Source organism: Schistocerca serialis, chromosome 10 (genome assembly GCF_023864345.2).
Source record: "Schistocerca serialis cubense isolate TAMUIC-IGC-003099 chromosome 10, iqSchSeri2.2, whole genome shotgun sequence".
Lineage (NCBI taxonomy): Eukaryota > Metazoa > Arthropoda > Insecta > Orthoptera > Acrididae > Schistocerca > Schistocerca serialis.
The window spans coordinates 227689235-227712879 of NC_064647.1; the positions used below are offsets into that span (position 1 = coordinate 227689235).

General features: G+C 41.4%; 1 protein-coding gene across 1 annotated transcript in view; it reads right to left on the bottom strand.

Annotated features, from left to right (window-relative positions):
* Nucleotides 1–19409, bottom strand: part of LOC126424710 (ras-related protein Rab-32-like) — a 435086-nt gene extending 415677 nt beyond the window's left edge. Inside the window, exon 1 of the mRNA XM_050087433.1 lies at nucleotides 18956–19409. Within this exon, the coding sequence (XP_049943390.1) occupies nucleotides 18956–19409 (454 nt within the window). The remainder of the gene's footprint in view (nucleotides 1–18955) is intronic.
* Nucleotides 19410–23645: the final 4236 nt, after the last annotated feature.

The following is a 23645-nucleotide window of genomic DNA, read 5'->3' on the forward strand; positions in this document are numbered from 1 at the left end:
CTTTTATAGTTCCTGAGAAAAGGTACACTATAGCTCAAAGAAGCAAGTTTACAGTAGTTCACATTTAAAGTTTTTATTTAAATTTTTGACATTGTTATACCTCTAGTGACAAATGCTATCCATATCAATAATCTTTATTCCTTGCTCGTCTTCCTGCCTCCTTTGCCTAGCCACGTTTTGCATTTTTTCTGGTGCTGCCTGACCATTGTCCAGTCGCACTTCATCGCCGCTTCTGAGTATCTTCAGTGTGAATGCCTACTCTCTGCAGCCACTTAATCCTACCTACATTTCCTATTGCTGAATACTAGACAGGCATCACATGCAGCTATCTTCGCAAGAATTGAGGAACGAAATACTGTTTTCCGAAATTATTTAAATCCCCAGTACGTTTTGCACGTGGTATTCGACATTTCCTCATTTTTTTGAATACTTCCACTATTATGACACATTTCGAGCTAAACAGATTGATATATGCAAAACTAAAAACTGAAATAGGTTTGTGGCACATACTATTTAAAAAAAGGAAACATCACGTTGCCGGGCGGGGTGGCCCAGCGGTTCTAGGAGCTACAGTCTGGAACCGCGCGACTGCTACGGTCGCAGGTTCGAATCCTGCCTCGGGCATGGATGTGTGTGATGTCCTTAGGTTAGGTTTAAGTAGTTCTAACTTCTAGGGGACTGGTGACCTTAGAAGTCAAGTCCCATAGTGCTTAGAGCCATTTGAACCATTTTTGAAAAACCACATTGTAAACAAAGGAAAAACCAAAGATAATCTTTCTCACAGCCTTCTAGACTCATCCGCAGTTCGTTTCGCTTGTGTAAACGAAAAATTGACGCTTGACGCACAAAATTTTATAGCGTAGAGAAGGTGTGGGTGACGGCATAGAAAGAGGGGGCGGTCGTGGTGGTGGTGGTGGGTGGCAGGCGCAGATGCTCAAACAAACTTTTTTGAAACATATTTCTAGCCAGAATTCGATTATGAAACTTTGCGATGTTATTCGTGAAAAATCAATCTAATAAATAACTACGCAATTAAAAAATTCGAATTTTTTCGCAATTTTGCCCTACATCAGCCCCGAAGTCCGCAGTTCGTGAATGACGGTTGGCGTGGTCGGTCCCTGATGACGAGGTCGGAGACGGCACGTGGAGCTGCTGCCTCCGCCGCCGTCCTTGGTGGACGCCTGTTCGTGCCGCGCAGACTTCGCCGCAACAGTGTTTGGAATATCCTCAGCTGCTACCACTTCCTGTTTGGTGTCGTTGCACGCACAACTCTAGAGCTGCCGGTGCACTTTGCACTTGACACACACACACACACACACACACACACACACACACACACACACACACACGTCGGCCTTCAGCAACAGTCGCGTAACTATAGCAGCTGGAGTCACGAACGATGGCGGCCGACTTTTGGCTGGTTCCGCGCAACTACGTCACGCATTCTCCGACAGACAATGTCCGTTCAGTAGTGTTCTGAGCGCTCTGCGGAAGCAGAACTGCCAGCGATGAACATACAGGGGGTCCGACCAGGCAACATGTTTCCAGTCATCAACAGTCCAATGTCGATGTTGACGGTCCCAGGCGAGGCGTAAAGCTTTGTGTCGTGCAGTCATCAAGGGTACACGAGGGCCTTCGGCTTCCAAAGCGCATATCGATGATGTTTCGTTGAATGGTTTGCACCCTGACACTTGCTGATGGCCCAGCACTGAAATCTGCAGCAATTTGGTGAATGATTGGACTTCTATCAAGTTGAACGATTCCTTTCAGTCGTCGTTGGTCCCGTTCTTGCACGATTTTTTTCCGGCCGCATCGATGTCGGAGATCTGATGTTTTACCAGATTCCTGATATTCACGGTACACTCGTGAAATAGTCGTAAGGGAAAATCCCCAATTCATAGCTACTGGTGCCTCGGAGATGCTGTGTCCCATCGTTCGTGAGCCAATAACACCACCACTTCAAACCCACTTAAATCTTTATAACCTGCCATTGTAGCAGCAGTAACCTATCTAACAACTGCGCCAGACACCTGTTGTCTTATACAGGCGTTGCCGAACGCAGCGCCGTTTTCTGCCTGTTTACGTATCTCTGTTTTTGAATGCTCATGCCTGTACCAGTTTCTTTGACACCTCAGTGTAGAAACAACGTTTCCGTTTCCATATAATTACAAAGTCCCATTCCCGCGTCCACCTTATGTGGACGGACGCTCTTCGTTCCGAAAACATTGTTATTAAAATAATAATAGGAAAACAATTTACAAAGACCTTTGACACACATGCTTTCTGGATTAGTGCCACGTCACTTTATGGGGAAGTATTACTCGTGAAATCCAACGTTTCGGCCACGGTTACAGTGGCCGAAACTCTGATATCAGCGGTAATAGTATTTTTACAATGCGACGCGGCACCACTACCAGGAAACGTTTGTCTGTTGACTCTGGCCACAGAAGCCTACGGAATTATGCAAGTCGTCTTTACACAGAAATACTCCTGCTTGTTGACCAGTATCTTAATCAGTCCAAACATACATACAAAAACAGAAGAATTGCTAAACAAAGTTCTTAAAAGTATCATTGACTGGTTTTCTGCGAATGGTGTCACTCTCCATTTCAAAAAGACAACATATACAGTTCTGCAAATTCTAAGGGTACTACGCTAATGTTAAGTGTAATACTAGCGAGGAATCAATAAATAGGTCGGAAACCTCAAAATTCTTAGGTGTACATACTGATGAGATTTTAAATTGGACAAAGCACATTTTGAATCTCTTAAAACAACTTAGTTCAGTCACATTTACATTTAGAATCATTGTAAGTCTTGGGGAGAAAGAAATCTGTAAGTTGATATATTTTGCATATTTTCGTTGAACAATGTCATATGGAATAATATTCTGGGGCTAACGTGCTGTAGGAATAGTATGTGGCGTTTACCGACCATCATGCTGCAGACATCTTTAAGGGACTTGGGCATTTAGACTACTTTTTCACAGTACATTTATTTCATCATGAAGTTTGTTGTCAATATCCACAACAGTTCAAAAGGAACAATTATGTACATAATTACAATTCCAGCATGAAAAATAACATTACTCCACATTAACGTTGTCTTCAGCACAAAAAGGAGCGCACAAGCTGCAACTAAATTTTTTTATCGTTGATATAAAATGTCAGACAGCAAAGTAAAATTTGAAAACAAAATAAAAGTTTCTCCTTGACAACTCCCCTATTCCGTAGAAGTATTTCTATTACTGCAGTGTGTAGAAGGTCTTGGGGAAGACTTCACTCACGACATCTGTTTATCTTTACTTCTGTTTCGAAAAAAAAAAGAAAAAGTGTTTAGAATGTAATCATGTCTACAAATATGCGATGTGAATGCAAAATGACTCGTTCCATAGCATTACAATCTATCGTGCAAAATGAGCCATGTGACATGAAAGTAATTACCTGAGGAGTCTGGGCAAAATAAGCTAGGCGCAAACTAAAGCCGTAAAATTCATGGCGCCAGTTTTTGAGGTGTTGTCAACCAAACCTGAAACGTTCGGCTCATAGACGGGAAGGTAGTAAATTGACTTAGATTTTGTGACGTTCGTGAGATAAATATGATCGTGTTTATCTTTGGCCATCGAAGATGAAACACTGATGTGGTAACGTAGAAGCAAGAGATAAGAAAGCGATAAAAATTCTCTAAAAGGTCCCGCGATTAAGCACTAGATGGACTTAATTATTATGCTACCGCTGCACTATCGTTTTCAAAAGTCAACATTGCTACATATGCCTCCGAAACGCATACAAAACACGCCTTATTCGTAATCGCTTAAATCTATATGCCAACATTACAGTACAAAGTGCAATACATTCAAGACATTGCTATGGCAAAACAGTCCCTTGTTATATAATTTATTACGGCAAAAATCGAACAGCAGACTCTGCCAGCGAAATACAAGCTGAACGATGTCAGACTGGTTTCATGTTTATAATCGTGTTATTAATATTCGCAGCTGCACAGAGATAGCAGGATATCAAGCCAAGAATGTTTAGAGATACTGTCTTATCTCTTTTCCGGGGCAGGAACATTGATGTTTTCAAATATATTATTAATCAAAAACATTCTTCCCCAGTTTCTCTAGTTATGAAATGCAGCTTCTTCTGTAGTAAAGTTCTTTTAAAAACCACACAACCTTCACATTTTTCCCTGCTGGAAATATCTACTCACAAAAATTAGCCAGCAGACATCAGCTATGCGCTCACGTACTCCGGAAAACACCAGTCCGTCAACCAAAAATCACTAGAAAACGCCAATCTCTTAATTTATTTAAAAAAAAAAACATTCTCAACCATGTGCTCCAATACACGCCACCTTCCAACGATATATTCCAGAAAACGCCATCCCTGAAACAATTTCTCCAGGAAAGATCATTCCCTCCACAAGCCTACATTTTCCATCAAAGCAATGCGTACTTAAACTCTTCAAAGGGGGAGAACATAGTGCTCCCCTTCCACAATCCCTTAATTCCTTCCCCTCTCCATCTCTGCGAAACATCCCTATAAGAATGAATGCTTTCACTGTCGGGTGTGAATCTTTCAGGTTGTTTGGTAGTGGTTTGCGAAACTTCAAACGTTCCTGGCGTTTCGCCCACAGCCCCGCTGGCATCGGCGGAGCTGCTCCTGGTTACGCCGAATCGTGACACAGGCGAACCGAGGGCACCTCTCGGGATTTGACGTTCTATTTTGCCACCTACCCGTAACTGCACACTGCAGTAATAGAAATTCTTCTACGGAAAGGCAAACTTACGTTTCTGGCATTTGTAGACTTAGAGAAAGCCTTTGACAACGTTGACTGGAATACTCTCTTTCAAATTCTGAAGGTGGCAGGGCTAAAATACAGGGAGCGAAAGGCTATTTACAATTTGTACAGAAACCAGATGGCAGTTATCAGAGTCGAGGGGCATGAAAGGGAAGCAGTGGTTGGGAAGGGAGTGAGACAGGGTTGTAGCCTCTCCCCGATGTTATTCAATCTGTATATTGAGCAAGCAGTAATGGAAACAAAAAGAAAAATTCGGAGTAGGAATTAAAATCCATGGAGAAGAAATAAAAACTTTGAGGTTGCCGATGACATTGTAATTCTGTCTGAGACAGCAAAGGACCTGGAAGAGCAGCTGAACGGAATGGACAGGGTCTTGAAAGGAGGATATAAGATGAACAACAAAAGCAAAACGAGGATAATGGAATGTAGTGGAATTAAATCGGGTAATGCTGGGGGAATTGGATTAGGAAGTGAGACGCGTAAAGTAGTAAATGAATTTTGCTATTTGGGGAGCAAAATAACTGATGATGGTAGAAGTAGAGAGGAAATAAAACGTAGACTGGCAATGGCAAGGAAAGCGTTTCTGAAGAAGAGAAATTTGTTAACATCGAGTATAGATTTAAGTGTCAGGAAGTCGTTTCTGAAAGTATCTTTATGGAGTGTATCCACGTATAGAAGTGAAACGTGGACGATAAATAGTTTGGACAAGAAGAGAATAGAGGCTTTCGAAATGTGGTGCTAAAGAAGAATGCTGAAGATTAGATGGGTAGATCACATAACTAATGAGGAGGTATTGAATAGAATTGGAGAGAAGAGAAATTTGTGGCCCAACTTGCCTAGAAGAAGGGATCAGTTGGTAGGGCATATTCTGAGGCATCGAGGGATCACCAATTTAGTATTGGAGGGCAGCGTAGAGGGAGACCAAGAGAAGAATGCACTAAACAGATTCAGAAGCATGCAGGTTGCAGAAGGTACTGGGAGAGAAAGCTTGCATGGGATAGAGTAGCGTGGAGAGTCTCTGGACTGAAGACCACAACAACAACCCGTAAAGACCCAATAGATGTGCTGACTTCTATTCCTGAGCAGAGGGATACCATCTTCAATTCCTGAACATCAACACTCTTGTCTTTACTTTCACACTTTAGATGTGCCGAGTCCAGCTCACTCTACCGTAAGATGCTCCTCTCCACTTCCATTCTCTGAGAACACGCTCCAGTTCCACACACAGGAATATAATTATGTCTCTGTAAAATTCAGTCATATCATTTGAAACATTTAAGTTCTTTCCGTGTAACACCATCTGCTTGTTTCACATACTTTCACAATACGGGGCGTATCAAATAGAATAATCCGGTTTTGCACGTCTATATTTCTGGAACTAATAAACATGTACAATGAAATTTGTTTTTTACGAACGGGAAACTCAGAAAGTTTTTTTCATACCTTTCATAGGAGTTCAGTATTCCCCCCTTGAGATGCATGGCATATGCCAACGTGGTATTCAAATTGTTACCACACTACAGCGAACATGTCCTTAGTTACAGCTTCCACAGCAGCTGTTATGCGATGTCTCATTTCATTCATTGTTGGTAATGAAGGCACATAAACAGCCTTTTATGAATCCCACAAGAAATGATCACACATGTCAAGTTAGGTCTGGTGATGTTGGGCGAGGCCAGTAATGTAAGGCTGATTTATTTGGTCTGGTGCGACCGATCCATCGTTCAGTAATCCTTTTATTGCAACGAGAGAGCTGCACAATTACGTAATCTCTTTTCGCAGTCGTACCTGTTAAGATATAAACACACGCTCGTATCCGAAAAAAGATTGATTATTGGCGTATATGTTTCTGTTCAAGTTCTGTAACTATGCTGTGTTTCTTACATTGATGTATTTGTTTGATTCCACACAAATTCTGGCCGTATACCTTACGCCGTTTGATATTCCAAGAATCTTGCTGACAAAGGCTTGAATTATACTTTAACATTTCCGAAACGTCAGGAGCGGGAGGATAGTTCAAGTTGTGACAGAGAAAAATAGTTGCTGGATGATTGTATGGTGAGTTACGTCGTTTTTTCCCTTGAACATTATAAAGTAATCAAACTGACTAGGTGTTTCAAAAGTTGCTATAGGTATTACTCCAGTAATTATTTTCGTTGGTTTCGGGAAATTGGAATGAAGTACATTTCCACATTAGAAAATATGGATTACGAAAAAAGGCTTGTAACTTCCTATGAGCTGACAGTTCGTATGCGAAGTGAAAAAGTGCAAATTATTCCGCGAAACATTATCTGGATAGGTATCCCTTTGTACGTTGGTAATCATTATACAGAATTTGGATCAGTATGATGGACAGATGATATATAAAGTCAGGAAAAATTTAATTTAGGAAGATAATGTCTTAATCCCCTCCATGAATCATGGACCTTGCCGTTGGTGGGGAGGCTTGCGTGCCTCAGCGATACAGATGGCCGTACCGTAGGTGCAACCACAACGGAGGGGTATCTGTTGAGAGGCCAGACAAACATGTGGCTCCTGAAGAGGGGCAGCAGCCTTTTCAGTAGTTGCAGGGGCAACAGTCTGGATGATTGACTGATCTGGCCTTGTAACACTAACCAAAACGGCCTTGCTGTGCTGGTACTGCGAACGGCTGAAAGCAAGGGGAACCTACAGCCGTAATTTTTCCCGAGGACACGCAGCTTTACTGTATGATTAAATGATGATGGCGTCCTCTTGGGTAAACTATTCCGGAGGTAAAATAGTCCCCCATTCGGATCTCCGGGCGGGGACTACTCAAGAGGACGTCGTTATCAGGAGAAACAAAAGTGGCGTTCTACGGATCGGAGCGTGGAATGTCAGATCCCTTAATCGGGCAGGTAGGTTAGAAAATTTAAAAAGGGATAGGTTGAAATTAGATGTACTACTACAGTAGTACAAGTTTATATGCCAACTAGCTCTGCAGATGATGAAGAAATAGATGAAATGTATGACGAGATAAAAGAAATTATTCAGGTAGTGAAGGGAGACGAAAATTTAATAGTCATGGGTGACTGGAATTCGATAGTAGGAAAAGGAAGAGAAGGAAACTTAGAAGGTGAATATAGAATGGGGTAAGAAATTAAAGAGGAAACTGCCTGGCAGAATTTTGCAGAGAGCATAACTTAATTGTAGGTAACACTTGGTTCAAGAATCATGAAAGGAGGTTGTATGCATGGAAGAAGCCTGGAGATACTAGAAGGTATCATGTAGATCATATAATGGTAAGACAGAGATTTAGGAACCAGGTTTTAAATTGTAAGACATTTCCAGGGGCAGATGTGGATTCTGACCACAATCTATTGGTTATGAACTGCAGATTGAAACTGAAGAAACTGCAAAAAGGTGGGAATCTAAGGAGATGGGACCTGGATAAAATGAAAGAACCAGAGATTGTAGAGAGTTTCAGGGATAGCATAAGGGAACAACTGACAGGAATGGGGGAAAGAAATACAGTAGAAGAAGAATGGGTAGCTGTGAGAGATGAAGTAGTGAAGGCAGCAGACGATCAAGTAGGTAAAAAGGCGAGGGCTAATAGAAATCCTTGGGTAACAGAAGAAATATTGAATTTAATTGATGAAAGGAGAAAATATAAAAATGCAGTAAGTGAAACAGGCAAAAAGGAATACAAACGTCTCAAAAATGAGATTGACAGGAAGTGCAAAATGGCTAAGCAAGGATGGCTAGAGGACAAATGTAAGGATGTAGAGGCTTGTCTCACTAGGGGTAAGATAGATACTGCCTACAGGAAAATTAAAGAGACCTTTGGAGAGAAGAGAACCACTTGTATGAATATCAAGAGCTCAGATGGAAACCCAGTTCTAAGCAATGAAGGGAAGGCAGAAAGGTGGAAGGCGTATATAGAGGGTTTATACAAGGGCGATGTACTTGAGGACAATATTATGGAAATGGAAGAGGATGTAGATGAAGACGAAATGGGAGATATGATAGTGCGTGAAGAGTTTGACAGAGCACTGAAAGACCTGAGTCGAAACAAGGCCCTGGGAGTAGACAACATTCCATTAGAACTACTGATGGCCTTGGGAGAGCCAGTCATGACAGAACTCTACCATCTGGTGAACAAGATGTATGAGACAGGCGAAATACCCTCAGACTTCAAGAAGAATATAATAATTCCAATCCCAAAGAAAGCAGCTGTTGACAGATGTAAAAATTACCGAACTATCAGTTTAATAAGTCACAGCTGCAAAATACTAACGCGAATTCTTTACAGACGAATGGAAAAACTGGTAGAAGCGGACCTCGGGGAAGATCAGTTTGGATTCCGTAGAAATGTTGGAACACGTGAGGCAATACTAACCTTACGACTTATCTTAGAAGAAAGATTATGAAAAGGCAAACCTACGTTTCTAGCATTTGTAGACTTAGAGAAAGCTTTTGACAATGTTGAGTGGAATACTCTCTTTCAAATTCTGAAGGTGGCAGGTATAAAATACAGGGAGCGAAAGGCTATTTACAATTTGTACAGAAATCAGTTGGCAGTTATAAGAGTCGAGGGGCATGAAAGGGAAGCAGTGGTTGGGAAAGGAGTGAGACAGGGTTGTCGCCTCTCCCCGATGTTATTCAATCTTTATATTGAGCAAGCAGTAAAGGAAACAAAAGAGAAATTCGGAGTAGGTATTAAAATTCATGGAGAAGAAGTAAAAACTTTGAGGTTCGCCGACGACATTGTAATTCTGTCAGAGACAGCAAAGGACTTGGAAGAGCAGTTGAACGGAATGGACAGTGGCTTGAAAGGAGGATATAAGATGAACATCAACAAAAGCAAAACGAGGATAATGGAATGTAGTCGAAATAAATCAGGTGATGCTGCGGGAATTAGATTAGGAAATGAGACACTTAAAGTAGTAAAGGAGTTTTGCTATTTAGGGAGTAAAATAACTGATGAAGGTCGAAGTAGAGAGGATATAAAATGTAGACTGGCAATGGCAAGGAAATCGTTTCTGAAGAAGAGAAATTTGTTAAGATCGAGTATAGATTTAAGTGTCAGGAAGTCGTTTCTGAAAGTATTTGTATGGAGTGTAGCCATGTATGGAAGTGAAACATGGACGATAACTAGTTTGGACAAGAAGAGAATAGAAGCTTTCTAAATGTGGTGCTACAGAAGAAAGCTGAAGATAAGGTGGGTAGATCACTTAACTAATGAGGAGGTATTGAATAGGATTGGGGAGAAGAGGAGTTTGTGGCACAACTTGACTAGAAGAAGGGATCGGTTGGTAGGACATGTTCTGAGGCATCAAGGGATCACCAATTTAGTATTGGAGGGCAGCGTGGAGGGTAAAAATCGTAGAGGGAGACCGAGAGGTGAATACACTAAACAGATTCAGAAGGATGTAGGTTGCAGTAGGTACTGGGAGATGAAGAAGCTTGCACAGGATAGAGTAGCATGGAGAGCTGCATCAAACCAGTCTCAGGACTGAAGACCACAACAACAACAACAAATGTCTTAATTATTAATTTCATAAAATCACAATCACCCGACAACTACGTTGTACATTAGACTTGCTGGATGGGTTTGATCATGATGTACCTGCTCCATGAGGCAACGATTCCGTGTTTCATCCACGAGGACACACTAACTCCAGTACAGATTTAATCATATGATACATAATATTTACATAAAGAAATTTTAAACCGTCCCTCTCTGAATTATTTGTTTCGAAAATGTGGGTTACACACATCTCCAACTAACTTTGGAATTTTTCTGCACTGAATATATCTTAGGTAGAGTAAAGGGCGTATCAAAGGACACTAAGACTGATCCTACACTGAATTTTTAAGACCATGTCTTTCTATTCTGCCAACGGCCTGTCAGATCACCGTGCTGTCGGGCTGGGTTAGCACTTGGATGGGTGACCATCCGGTCTGCCGAGCGCTGTTGGGAAGCGGGGTGCAGTCAGTCCTTGTGAGGCAAACTGAGGAGCTACTTGTCTGTGAAGTAGAGGCTCCGGTCTCGGTAACTGACATGCGGCGGGGAGAGCGGTGTGCTGACCACGTGACTCTCCATATCCGCATACAGTGATGCCAGTGGTCTGAGGATGACACGACGGCCAGTCGGTACATTTGGGCCTTCATGGCCTGTGCGGTAGGAGTTCATTTTCTTAGTTTATGTCTTTTTATTCTGAATGTCACCCAATATATCGTCTGAGACAGGAATATTTGTATACAGGATGTTCGAAAATGTCACTTATAACTTTTAGGACTTCTTGAGGGGAATGAGTATATAATGCACTACTGGCAATTAAAATTGCTACACGACGAAGATGACGTGCTACAGACGCGAAATTTAACCGACAGAAAGAAGATGCTGTGATTTGCAAATGAATAGCTTTTCAGGGCATTCATACGAGGTTGGCGCCGGTGGCGACACCTAAAACCTGCTAACATGAGGAAAGTTTCCAACCGATTTCTCATACACAAACAGCAGTTGACCGGCGTTGCATGGTGAAACGTTGTTGTGATGACTAGTGTAAGGAGAAGAAAGGCGTACCATCACGTTTCCGACTTTGATAAAGGTCGGATTGTAGCCTATCGCGATTGCGGTTCATCGTATCGCGACATTGCTGCTCGAGTTGGTCGAGATCCAATGACTTTTAGCAGAATAAGGAATCGGCGGGTTCCGGAGGGTAATACGGAACACCGTGCTGGATCCAAACGGCCTCGTATCACTAGCAGTCGAGATGACAGGCATCTTATCCGCATGGCTGTAACGGATGGTGCAGCCACGTCTCGATCCCTGAGTCAACAGATGGGGACGTTTGCAAGACAACAACCATCTGCACGAACAGTTCGACGACGTTTGCAGCAGCATGGACTATCAGCTCGGAGACCTTGGCCTCGGATACACTTGACGCTGCATCACTGAGAGGAGCGCCTGCGATGCTGTACTCAACGACGAACCTGGGTGCACGAATGCCAAAAATTCATTTTTTCGGATGAATGTAGGTTCTGTTTACAGCATCATGATGGTCGCATCCGTGTTTGCCGACATCGCGGTGAACGCACATTGGAAGCGTGTATTCATCATCGCCATACTGACGTATCACTCGGCGTGATGGTATGGGGTGCCATTGGTTACACGTCTCTGTCACCTCTTGTTCGCATTGACGGCGCTTTGAACAGCAGACGTTACATTTCAGGTGTGCTACGACCCGTGGCTCTACCCTTCATTCGATTCCTGCGAAACCCTACATTTCAGCAGGATAATGCACGACCGCATGTTGCAGGTACTGTATGGGTCTTTCTGGATACAGAAAATGTTAGACTGCTGCCCTGGCCGGCACATTCTCCAGATCTCTCACCAACTGAAAACGTCTGGTCAATGGTGGCCGAGCAACTGGCTCGTCACAATACACCAGTCAGTACTCTTGATGAACTGTGGTATCGTGTTGAAGCTGCATGAGCAGCTGTACCTGTACACGCCATCCAAGCTCTGTTTGACTCAATACCCAGGCGTATCAAGGCCGTTATTACGGCCAGAGGTGGTTGTTCTGGGTACTGATTTCTTAGGATCTATGCACCCAAATTGCGTGAAAATGTAATCACATGTCAGTTCTAGTATAATATATTTGTCCAATGAATCCCGTTTATCATCTGCATTTCTTCTTGGTGTAGCAATTTTAATGGCCAGTAGTGTATTTTGAACAGGAACCCATGTCTGGAAACGTCACCCAACGACGCTGCAGAACGTCAAAGTTACAGGCACCAGGACCTTAAATGTATGAGATTCCGTAATGATGTTAGACTTTCTAGGACGATGAAGAAGGATAAATGTATCAAATTCAGGGAAGGGTTTCTGCACTGGAAACGAACGAGTTGAACGTTATAAGCGAAAACCATTCCGATATCCGATGGTACCGGTAGTGATTGCTAATATTACAGCGTAGGCAGCTTCCAGAGGTGGCAGCATAGTCCAAAACAATGAAAAAATGTGTAGTAAACATGGGCTCTAAAATGCTTACCTGGGGATCATGTTCAAAACACTATGTACTCACTCCGGCCTCCAAGTCTTAGAAGTACTTAAGTTATAGGCGGTGTACACGTGTTGCAGTGATTGCCCACCGTCTATACGTGTTTTTTTTTTTTTTTGTTTTGCAGTGCCAAAATACAATCATTCACGGTCAAAACTGCAAGTGCATCAATCGCGGTCTTTCCGTCAGACATGATTGTGTTGGTTCAATACGAATTCAAGTGAACGTTGGCTTCAGTGTGTGGGCGCTGTCCGTACTACTCGCCAATGTTGGCACCCAGGTGTGGACGATGGGATGAGCGCCCTACACACCACACGCGCCAACCGACCGATCTGGACGTGTGTAGATCCCCCCGCCCCCCAACAAATTCTGCCCTGCGTAGCCACGTCGTTCCCAGGCGCCTGACACAAGATTGTCTTTTGTCAACACGCGTGGGATCAAAATGCTGTTCCAGGGGCGCGAGCGGGCGAAACTTCAGGGGCAGAGTTTCTGGACAAAATTAAAGCCTGCATATGCTTGTGGGAAACGTTGTGCGAGGAGCATAGCAATTCAGATGCAAAAAAATGAAGCACTTTTTTCACTTTTCAATAAATACGTAATGGTTTCGTGCGAAGTCCGTCGACCTCCTGTATTTCTGTTTTATTTCAGATTCTTATCGGAAGTGAAATACAAACACATTTAATAGACGTAAATCAATAAAGGCACTTACTACATTGTAAGTTACAGAGTGCAGCAATCAGTCGTCCTTTTTAGATTGTATTATGCAAATCCAGATTTCGGCTAGTAGCTAGCCATTTTCAATGCGCCATTCTTTATTCTCAATGCATGTAAGTCCCTGTTGTTCGGGCGTCAGTCACAGTTCTTTGAATAGAGCACTGAGAATGGCTAGATACTAGCCGAAATCTGGCTTTGCACGATAAAATCTGAAGAGGACGACTGATTGCTGCACTCTATAGTTTATGAGTTGCGTAAAGTCTCAGAGCAACCACTTTCTGAATGGAACGTAACCTGACTTACTACATTAGTTCAAGTGTTAAAACTAAGTCCAGTCTATATCTGACCCTTCTGCTACGAAGAGCAAAGTGTGGGACTTACAGGTCATCTTTTATGCTGCGTAGATAAACTAATAACGTTTACGCGAACATCTTTTGTTTTGTTTTGTTTATTTTGATTCAGCATGATGTATTTCGTCAGTCAACTATTAATCATGTTGCAGATTTCAGGAATCATTTTAGTATAAAATTGTGGGCATACAACAGCACCGAAACTGAGGTCCTCTTAATTTCTGTCACTAACTATAAATCGTTATGTAGCTCTTCTTGCAGCTTACGGCTTCTTTCTTAAACGTTAAGAATGAGTGATGGTGTAAGTCAGAACATTGATGGGATTAATAATAATCCTAAGAATGTTCTAGTTCAATTTAATGAAAAGTTGAAGATATTAGTTGATGGATCAAATGTTGAGAATAAGTTTGTTATCATTTTCAGTTAAGAGTGATTTCATATTCAGGAGCACCGATAAGCACGTTTCAACCATTCTTATATAATTACGAAAAATTATCGGCTCCCAGCTGCTTAAGTAACAGAACGTGGGTAAATCACTTCTTTCCTCAAGTTTCCTGTCAGCTTTTTTTTTTGTCTTATCTGTAAAGTAGCCAAGGAAAACGCCCGTTTCTGCTTCTGTGTAAAACCAAGCGCGATCTCATAGAACGTAAACACAATGAACTTGAGATAAACAAATCAGATCAGGGCGGTGCTGTAAACGTTACGTGCAGTCGATTGCGACGGTGTAGGCTGGCACGAAACTGGTCGGTCTTAATGATACAAATATACTCAACAGAAATGTGCTACTTTTGATATGGGTTGTGTATATCAGCTGTGTTGTCTGTTTTACGGCATGAAGTTCAACAAATTTAAAATTAACGTATTTGCGGCAGCGAAGGAAACGTGACTGCGACAATAAACTCTGCGTAGGCTACGATTCTCTTTGCTGATGTAGCATCCTTGACACTGGATAGTATCGCTCTAGAATAGAAAAAAGTGCTGTCGGAGCGAATGTAATTGTATAGTTGCACGGCAGCCATTACGGAATTAGAGAAATAAGTTTATTTAAACTTACGAAAGTGGTTGTTTTGTTAAAGATACTATCATATAAATACTTCTTCGAAAGTGAGCAAGCTCATCATTTCAACAATTTTAGAAATTTGTTTTTGAAGTTTACATGTACGCATTCGTCTCTGTGGCTTCACGAATGTTAGTTCGAGCCTGCACGTCCTCAGGTTCCGTCGCAATAGACCATCTTTGCAGTGGAACTGTTATCTACTAATACTTTCTCCCCAAAAAAAGACGACTGCATTCAGAAGTCCCAAGGTATGCTACGAATGTAGTTGGCCACGCATGACTAACGCGAAAAATAATGTTAAATAAGCTTTGAGGAAAGCGGCGTGCAATAGCAGCGGTGCGGAGTACGGAGGCTACTGGAACGCATCGCTACCATTACGGCGACTGTAGGAACTTAACATCACACAAGTAAGCTTATTGAACACAGACATACCTGGACAGCCCTGAAACCTTAGAACCATTTAACGGTACTCCTAATTAAGGGGAAAAAGCTTCTTTGTTATGCACATTAACATTTATGGTTCAAATGGCTCTGAGCACTATGGGACTTAACATCTGTGGTCATCAGTCCCCTAGAACTTAGAACCACTTAAACCTAACTAACCTAAGGACATCACACACATCCATGCCCGAGGCAGCATTCGAACCTGCGACCGTAGCGGTCCCGAGGTTCCAGACTCATTAACATTTATCTTAACCCTTAACGTCCTAGGTACGGTCTCGGAGACACTGTTGCTAATGCATAGGGATGGGGTAGGCGATTACAGCGTTGACTAGTTCTTTTCCGAAGCTGCTGTGGTATCCTTTGTGAGTAGCCACTTGAATGTGATGTGAACGTGTACTGTTTTAAAATGGTTTGAGAACAGTTTACGAAGCATGTGGGATTAGATAGGGACGACGAAATTGAAAGTAAAGATAATTCAGAACAGCAACAGTGCGAAAGTGAAGACGAATTTGTTTTGCCACCTTTGAAAGCCTCGAATGAAATAACTGATCAAAGTGCTGAAGACAGAATTGTGGAGGCAATCTTTAGCTACAGATTCTGCTAGAAACATATTTAGTTGAAACAAATACCGCTCGCCAACTAAGCCTCTTCTAACGATGGACAGTGGCATTTTTCCGCATGTTGGGCATAAGTGGGGTGAATGTTTTGTTTTAGGACGCCAAAACAATTAAGGTCATACGCGCCCGTGGCAGAACCGTAGAACTAAGACGGAAAAAAGAGTTAAAAGCGACTGCACGTTAAGTCCAATTGACGGAAGGAAAGACAGCTAAAACCTAGGACTGCCTCTTGAGGTAAATGCGTTTGTCCTTCCCAATTTCTACAAAAACGATACTCAGGTGAGTCGCTTTAATTTTTTGAAGAAGCTTGAAACTCGGTGATACCACAGATAAACGCGAGTCAACTACTATCACATAGTCCGTAAACTTCGTGTATCTATTCGCTGTGTTTTGAATGTAGCAGAAGCAAGACTAGAAGTCGTCGTAGAACGATTGGACCTGTGACCCCAAAACAGAAACCAAGCAAGGTGGCGCAGTGGTTAGCACGCTGGACTCGCATTCGGGAGGACGACGGTTCAATCCCGTGTCCGGCCATCCTTATTAGGTTTACCGTGATTTCCCTACATCGCTCCAGGCAAATGCCGGGATGGTTCCTTGGAAAGGGCACGGCCGATTTCCTTCCCTAACCCGATGACCTCGCTGTCTGGTCTCCTCCCCCAAATAACCCAAGCCAACCAAAACAGAAGAGAGAGACGTCATATTTGTCATTGTTTAAAGAAGTCAATGTAGCTTGATTACTCTTCAAAAATTTCGAGCGAGCGCAAAGAAAACCTCTGAGAAGAAAACTAAACAGTTTAAAATTACTAGTGTAACTTTCATTTTTTCAATGTTTAATGCGAGTTTTGTGTTTTATTATGACGTGTACAATGAAAATACAGCAAAATGTAAATTATGGGGTCCAAGGTATGAGAGTTTTCATAGCATTATCATGTGATGTGTTCTTTTTGTTGAGTTTTTTTGTTTAAATGAGTTTTTTCGTAAAAACAAACTTTAAAATTTATTTGAATGTATTTCGTGTATGGTATTAATGTAACCTTTTACATAAAAAACTGAACTGTTACACTGAAACAGGTGAATGCAGTTTGAAAGTTATTTAAACATAGCTGCCTATTAGACCGCACCTGGGACAGGTGAGAAAAGAGTGACCTGGGAAGATATGGGTTAACATTCACGTAACATTCATTGCTTAATATTCGTAGAAGTAAATCCGATTTTAAATTTTTCTATCTTTATTTTTCTGTCGCTATATAAGACGAAGGAAATATTTCAGAAATCGAATCGAGAACAGGTGCCAACATGAGTAACGTAGAAGTAAATATATTCGGAGTAGTGAAGCAACTCAAATCAGTTAATAAAAACAAGTCGTTTCGTCCAGGCTGTATACCAATTAGGTTCCTTTCCGAGTACGCTGATGCATTAGCTCCATACTTAACAATCATATAAAACCGTTCGCTCGACGAAAGATCCGTACCCAAAGACTGGAAAGTTGCACAGGTCACACCAATATTCAAGAAAGGTAGTAGGAGTAATCCACTAAATTACAGGCCCATATCGTTAACGTCCATATGCAGCAGGATTTTAGAACATCTATTGTGATCAAATATTATGAATTACCTCGAAGAAAACGGTCTATTGACACACAGTCAACATGAGTTTAGAAAACATCGTTCGTGTGAAACACAACTAGCTCTTTATTCCTATGAAGTGTTGAGTGCTATTGACAATGGGTTTCAGAACTATTGCGTATTCCTGGATTTCCGGAAGGCTTTTGACACTGTACCACACAAGCGGCTCGTAGTGAAATTGCGTGCTTACGGAATATCGTCTCAGTTATGTGACTGGATTTGCCATTTCCTGTCAGAGAGGTCACAGTTAGTAGTAACTGACGTAAAGTCATCGAGTAAAACAGATGTGATTTCAGGCGTTCCCCAAGGCAGTGTTATAGGCTCTTTGCTGTACCTTATCTATGTAAACGATTTGGGAGACAATCTGAGCAGCCGTCTTAGATTGTTTGCAGATGACGCTATTGTTTATCGATTAATAAAGTCATCAGAAGAGCAAAACATCTTCAAAACGGTTTAGAAAAAATATCTGAATGGTGCGAAAAGTGGCAGTTGACCCTAAATAACGTAAAGTGTGAGGTCATCCACATGAGTGCTAAAAGGAACTCGTAAAACTTCGGTCACAGTCTAATCTAAAAGCCCCGTATTCAACTAAATACCTAGGTACGAGAATTACGAACAACTTAAATTGGAAAGAACACACGGAAAATGTTGTGGGGAAGGCTAACGAAACGCTGCGTTTTATTGGCAGGACACTTAGAAAATGTAACAGACCTACTGAGGAGACTGCCTATACTACGCTTGTCAGTCCTCTTTTAGAATACTGCTGCGCGGTGTGGGATCCTTACCAGATAGGACTGACGGAGTACATCGAAAAAGTTCAAAGAAAGGCAGCACGTTTTGTATTATCGTGAAATATGAGAGAGAGTGTCACAGAAATGATGTCGGATTTGGGTTGAAAATCGTTAAAAGAAAGGCGTTTTTCGTTGCGACGGAATCTTCTCACGGAATTCCAGTCACCAACCTTCTCCTCCGAATGAGAAAATATTTTGTTGACACCGACCTACATAGGGAGGAACGATAAGCAGGATAAAATAAGGTAAATCAGAGTTCATACGAAAAGATATAGGTGTTCATTCTTTCTGCGCGCTATACGAGATTGGAATAATAGAGAATAGTGAAGGTGGTTCAATGAACCCTCCGCCAGGCACTTCAAATGTGATTTGCAGAGTATCCATGTAGATGTAGGTGAAGAGATCGGTCGGTTAACTGAAGTTGGTGCGTGTGTAGCTGTCGCAAATTTGTTCTGGCAAAAATATGTGTACAGGCTACACTTTGCGAGCATCACGCGCAAGACACACACATTGTCGGGCAGACTCACCGACTCCGTAGTCTCCGATGACGAGCAGTTTGAAGAGCAGCTCTCGGGTGACGGGCGCGGAGCCGTCGGACGAACTGCTGGAGGAGGACTTCATTCCGCCGCGGGGCAAGAGGACTTCCCTGGTGACGGGACGGTCGCGCTCGGTTCGCCCACCTCGCTGCAATTCGACGGCCCGCCTTGCCTCGTAGCGGCGCTTCCACAGTAGCTCGCTGCGCCGGGCGCGTCTTCGCTCTCGCCGCGTCTCGTAGCTGAGCAGCAGCTCCCCGGCCTCCTCCTCCTCCGCTTCGCCCCTCCCACAATCGCCGCCAGCCGACCGTTCGCGACCGCACTCGTCAGCGAACTGGACGCTCTTGGCCGCTGCAGCGGCGGCGGTCGCGCCGGTGCTGCCACCTGGCGACGAGTCGGACGAAGTACCAGAAGCGTGATGCACTGCGGCCGAACAGAGGTTGCCCATGACACCTGGCGGCGGGTTAGCAGACTCGACCGTCGCTGCTTCTGCCGGTGTCTGCGAGTCGCCGACCGCGTGTTCACCGACCGGCGACGCCCCCCTGTGGCGTACACAGGAATTACAATCGAATGCCTATTCCTTTCTTTTCAGTTCGTATATCATATTAAGACATTTCAAGAGGCAGATGCGGACTCCTTTTTTTTTTCTTCTCTCTCTTCCCTCAGGATGGGTTACCCTTTTTTATTATCATTTCTACGAAAACATCAACCTCAAATGTAACAACTACACGCGTATAACTAATAATATGGAGGGGAAAATGTCTACTCCCCCCGCCTGCTCTCGGCTGTGGTATGTCATATTTTAGTGCAGTGTTTCCAGTGACTGTTCAGTGTTGTTTCGAGTGTGTAAATCATGAAATTCTGCTAGACAAGCAAAAGTATTGTGGCATGAGTGCGACAGAGCACAAATGGTTTAATTCGTATCTAACTGGAAAAGTGCAGAAAGTTGAAATAAGCAGTTCTCACAATATGCAAAAATCAGCACAGTCCTCAAACTGGGGAACTATCAAGAATGGGGTTCCACAAGGGTCGGTCTTGGGTCCTTTGTTGTTCTTGATATATATTAAAGACTTGCCATTCTATATTCATGAAGAGGCAAAGTTAGTTCTCTTTGCTGATGATACAAGTATAGTAATCACACCTGACAAACAAGAATTAACTGATGAAATTGTCAATAATGTCTTTCAGAAAATTACTAAGTGGTTCCTTGTAAACGGACTCTCACTGAATTTTGATAAGACACAGTACATACAGTTCTGTACAGTAAATGGTATGACGCCATTAATAAATATAGACCTTAATCAGAAGCATAGAGCTAAGGTAGAATATTCAAAATTTTTAGGTGTGTCCATTGATGAGAGATTAAATTGAAAGAAACACATTGATGATCCGCTGAAACGTTTGAGTTCAACTACTTACGCAATAAGGGTCATTGCAAATTTTGGTGATAGACATCTTAGTAAATTAGCTTACTACGCCTATTGCTTGCATATGGCATCATATTTTTGGGTAATTCATCACTGAGGAAAAAAGTATTTATTGCACAAAAGCGTGTAATCAGAATAATAGCAGGAGTCCACCCAAGATCATCCTGCAGACATTTATTTAAGGATCTAGGGATATTCACAGTATCTTCTCAGTATATATACTCGCTTATGAACTTTGTTATGAACAACCAAACCCAATTCAAAAGTAATAGCAGTGTGCATAACTACAATACTAGGAGAAAGGATGATCTTCACTATTCAAGATTAAATCTAACTTTGGCACAGAAAGGGGTGAATTATACTGCCACTAAAGTTTTTGGTCACTTACCAAATAGTATCAAAAGTCTGACAGATAACCAAGAAGTATTTAAGAAGAAATTAAAAGAATTTCTGAATGACAACTCCTTCTACTCCATAGAGGAATTTTTAGATATAAATCAAGAAAAAACAAAAAAAAATTATAAAAAAATAAAAAAATTGTTATATTAACTTAATTATGTTGTTAAATTAACTTAATTATGTCATGTATTGGAAAATTTGACTCGTTCCACATCATTACAAAATATCATATTCATGATCCATGGAACTAGTATTAATCTAATCTAATCTAATCTTGTCTTTTCCCATGTTGCGAACAGAAACCATCCTGTCACTGGGTGTGAATTTTATGTCTTTTTGCGAACAGAAACCAGACTGTCGCCATGTTTTTTTTTAATTGTCTGTCTATTATTTTACCTGTCTGCTTCAAATGTATTTTATTAGCATCATCATCCCTTTGTTATCTGTTTTAAGTTCCACGATTTTTTCGCCATGTTACCCTTTGTCTCCGATTTTGTCGCCTGTTTCTTATTATATATTATCTTCTCCTTTTTTAAAACAAAGGCTGTAGGCTGAAGAGCGGCGTACTAAGCAGCTGCCAGCCCGCCCCCTTCGGGGGCTATCGAAATTCAATAAAGGAAAAAAAGTCTACTTTGGACAGACGGCCATTGTGACCGTTCGGAACAGTGCGACAGGTATGGTCGCAGGTTCGAATCCTGCCTCAGGCATGGATGTGTGTGATGTCCTTAGGTTAGTTAGGTTTAAGCAGTTCTAAGTTCTAGGGGACTGATGACCTCAGATGTTAAGTCCCATAATGCTCAGAGCCATTTGAACCATTTTTTTTTCTACTTTGGACAATGCATATTGATCAGTCTGATGAACAAGGTACTCTTTGGGTATGTCATTTTTAACACAATACACTGTCTTACAGATAATGTATGTTTAGAAAAAAGGAATTTTTAATACAGCCAACATATATAACATATCATATTGTTCTTCATAACCCCATCCAACTAGTATGGCAAATTGGCAGACTGCGAAATTGTGCGCAATCCAATACTGCAATATTTATTTCGGATTCCTACATCCTAGTTTTGAAAGTGTGTGTGTGTGGGGGGGAGGGGGGGGTTAGAAAAACATACCTCCAGATTGGTACATTGTAGTGGATGACGAGTTACAGGACAAGAAAATTAACCAGCACATTCAAGTAATAAGTTGCTTTTTTCTGTACAGGAAGATTACAGAATCACTTCTTTCCCACTTACCTGGTGTGACGGTATGTCACATAAATATTGATATTTTTATCGGTTGTAAACCGCAGTTAAAGTATTTTATGAATATAATTAGTGTAAAAGATATAGTTAATGTTCTTGAAACAACTGATATGCAGCGATAATTTAAGAGTAGTATCTTTATTTCATTTCTATGAAAATAAAAAGGATCGAAAGAGGTGCGATTGTACGGCCGAGGAGGAAGGATTTACTTTATGGTACACTCACTGTTCTGTTTCGTTATACGGAAGGCAGCCATTGAGTGGCTACACATATTTTATGTAAGTTATTAGTATTTTTGATACAATAAACTTGTTATTGTTATCACAAATTGAATTTCCTTGTAATAGTTGTCACCTCAAATGCTTGCAGTGCCTAATTATTTTTAATAAGCATTTTTTCAGTAATTTGCACTGCAGCCTCTGGTCGGCCATTACGCGCCGAAGTATTAATTTATTTTTCAGTGTTACCAGTAACTGTAAATGCGAGAGATTTCGTTGTAAGAACCTTTTCAAATTGCAACAGATAATTAATTTACGTTAAAGTTCATTTTTTAAATTATACAGATTCCATGAGTTCAGTAAGTTTTATCTTGGCCGCTCCACGGCAACAATCGAAATTCTCTAGAGCCTTGCTTTGTAATCAGTAATTAGAAATTAACAAAATTACATTCAATTCAGTTAACGGCAACTATATTTTAGTCATCACGTTCAAAATCTAAAGCAATGATGCAAAGGGCAGAGGTGCTGCAAGAACGATAGATGGGGATCACGTCCTCTTCTCAGGTGACAGCACATTAAGTCTACACAGTGATTCCGGATCTACCCCCCCCCCCCCCAACACCCCCCCCCCACCCACCCATGCCGAGAGGCGGGAACCCTGTAATATACAGGGTGGTCCATTAATTGTGACCGGGCTAAGAGATTTCGTTGTAAGAACCTTTTCAAATTGCAACAGATAATTAATTTACGTTAAAGTTCATTTTTTAAATTATACAGATTCCATGAGTTCAGTAAGTTTTATCTTGGCCGCTCCACGGCAACAATCGAAATTCTCTAGAGCCTTGCTTTGTAATCAGTAATTAGAAGTTAACAAAATTACATTCAATTCAGTTAACGGCAACTATATTTTAGTCATCACGTTCAAAATATAAAGTTGGTACATGAATAACAGCGGCCCTTCAAGAACACATCTCATATTTACTTATGCACGTAAGTAAAAGTGATACGAAAAGATAATATCCCAGAGAGAAAGAATCATGTTCTAACAAAGGAAAAATTCATGCTGATACATTAAAAATAAAAATATATAATATATATATATATATATATATATATATATATATATATATATATATATACATATATGTAATTTTTATATATATAACGTAACAAATGGTACCGACGTCACACTGGTCAATATTACACATAATCGAAATAAATACAACTGAAATGTGTGACACGTTGTTCACAGAGAGGCTTTAGTAACAATTCTAAAAAAAATCAGTATGAGTTGTGAAATGTAAACAAAGATTGAAATAAGTGTATCAGGTAAGAAACTAACAGAAAATGGAAAACTCAAATTAGAAAAGAGAAACAAAGGGGATAC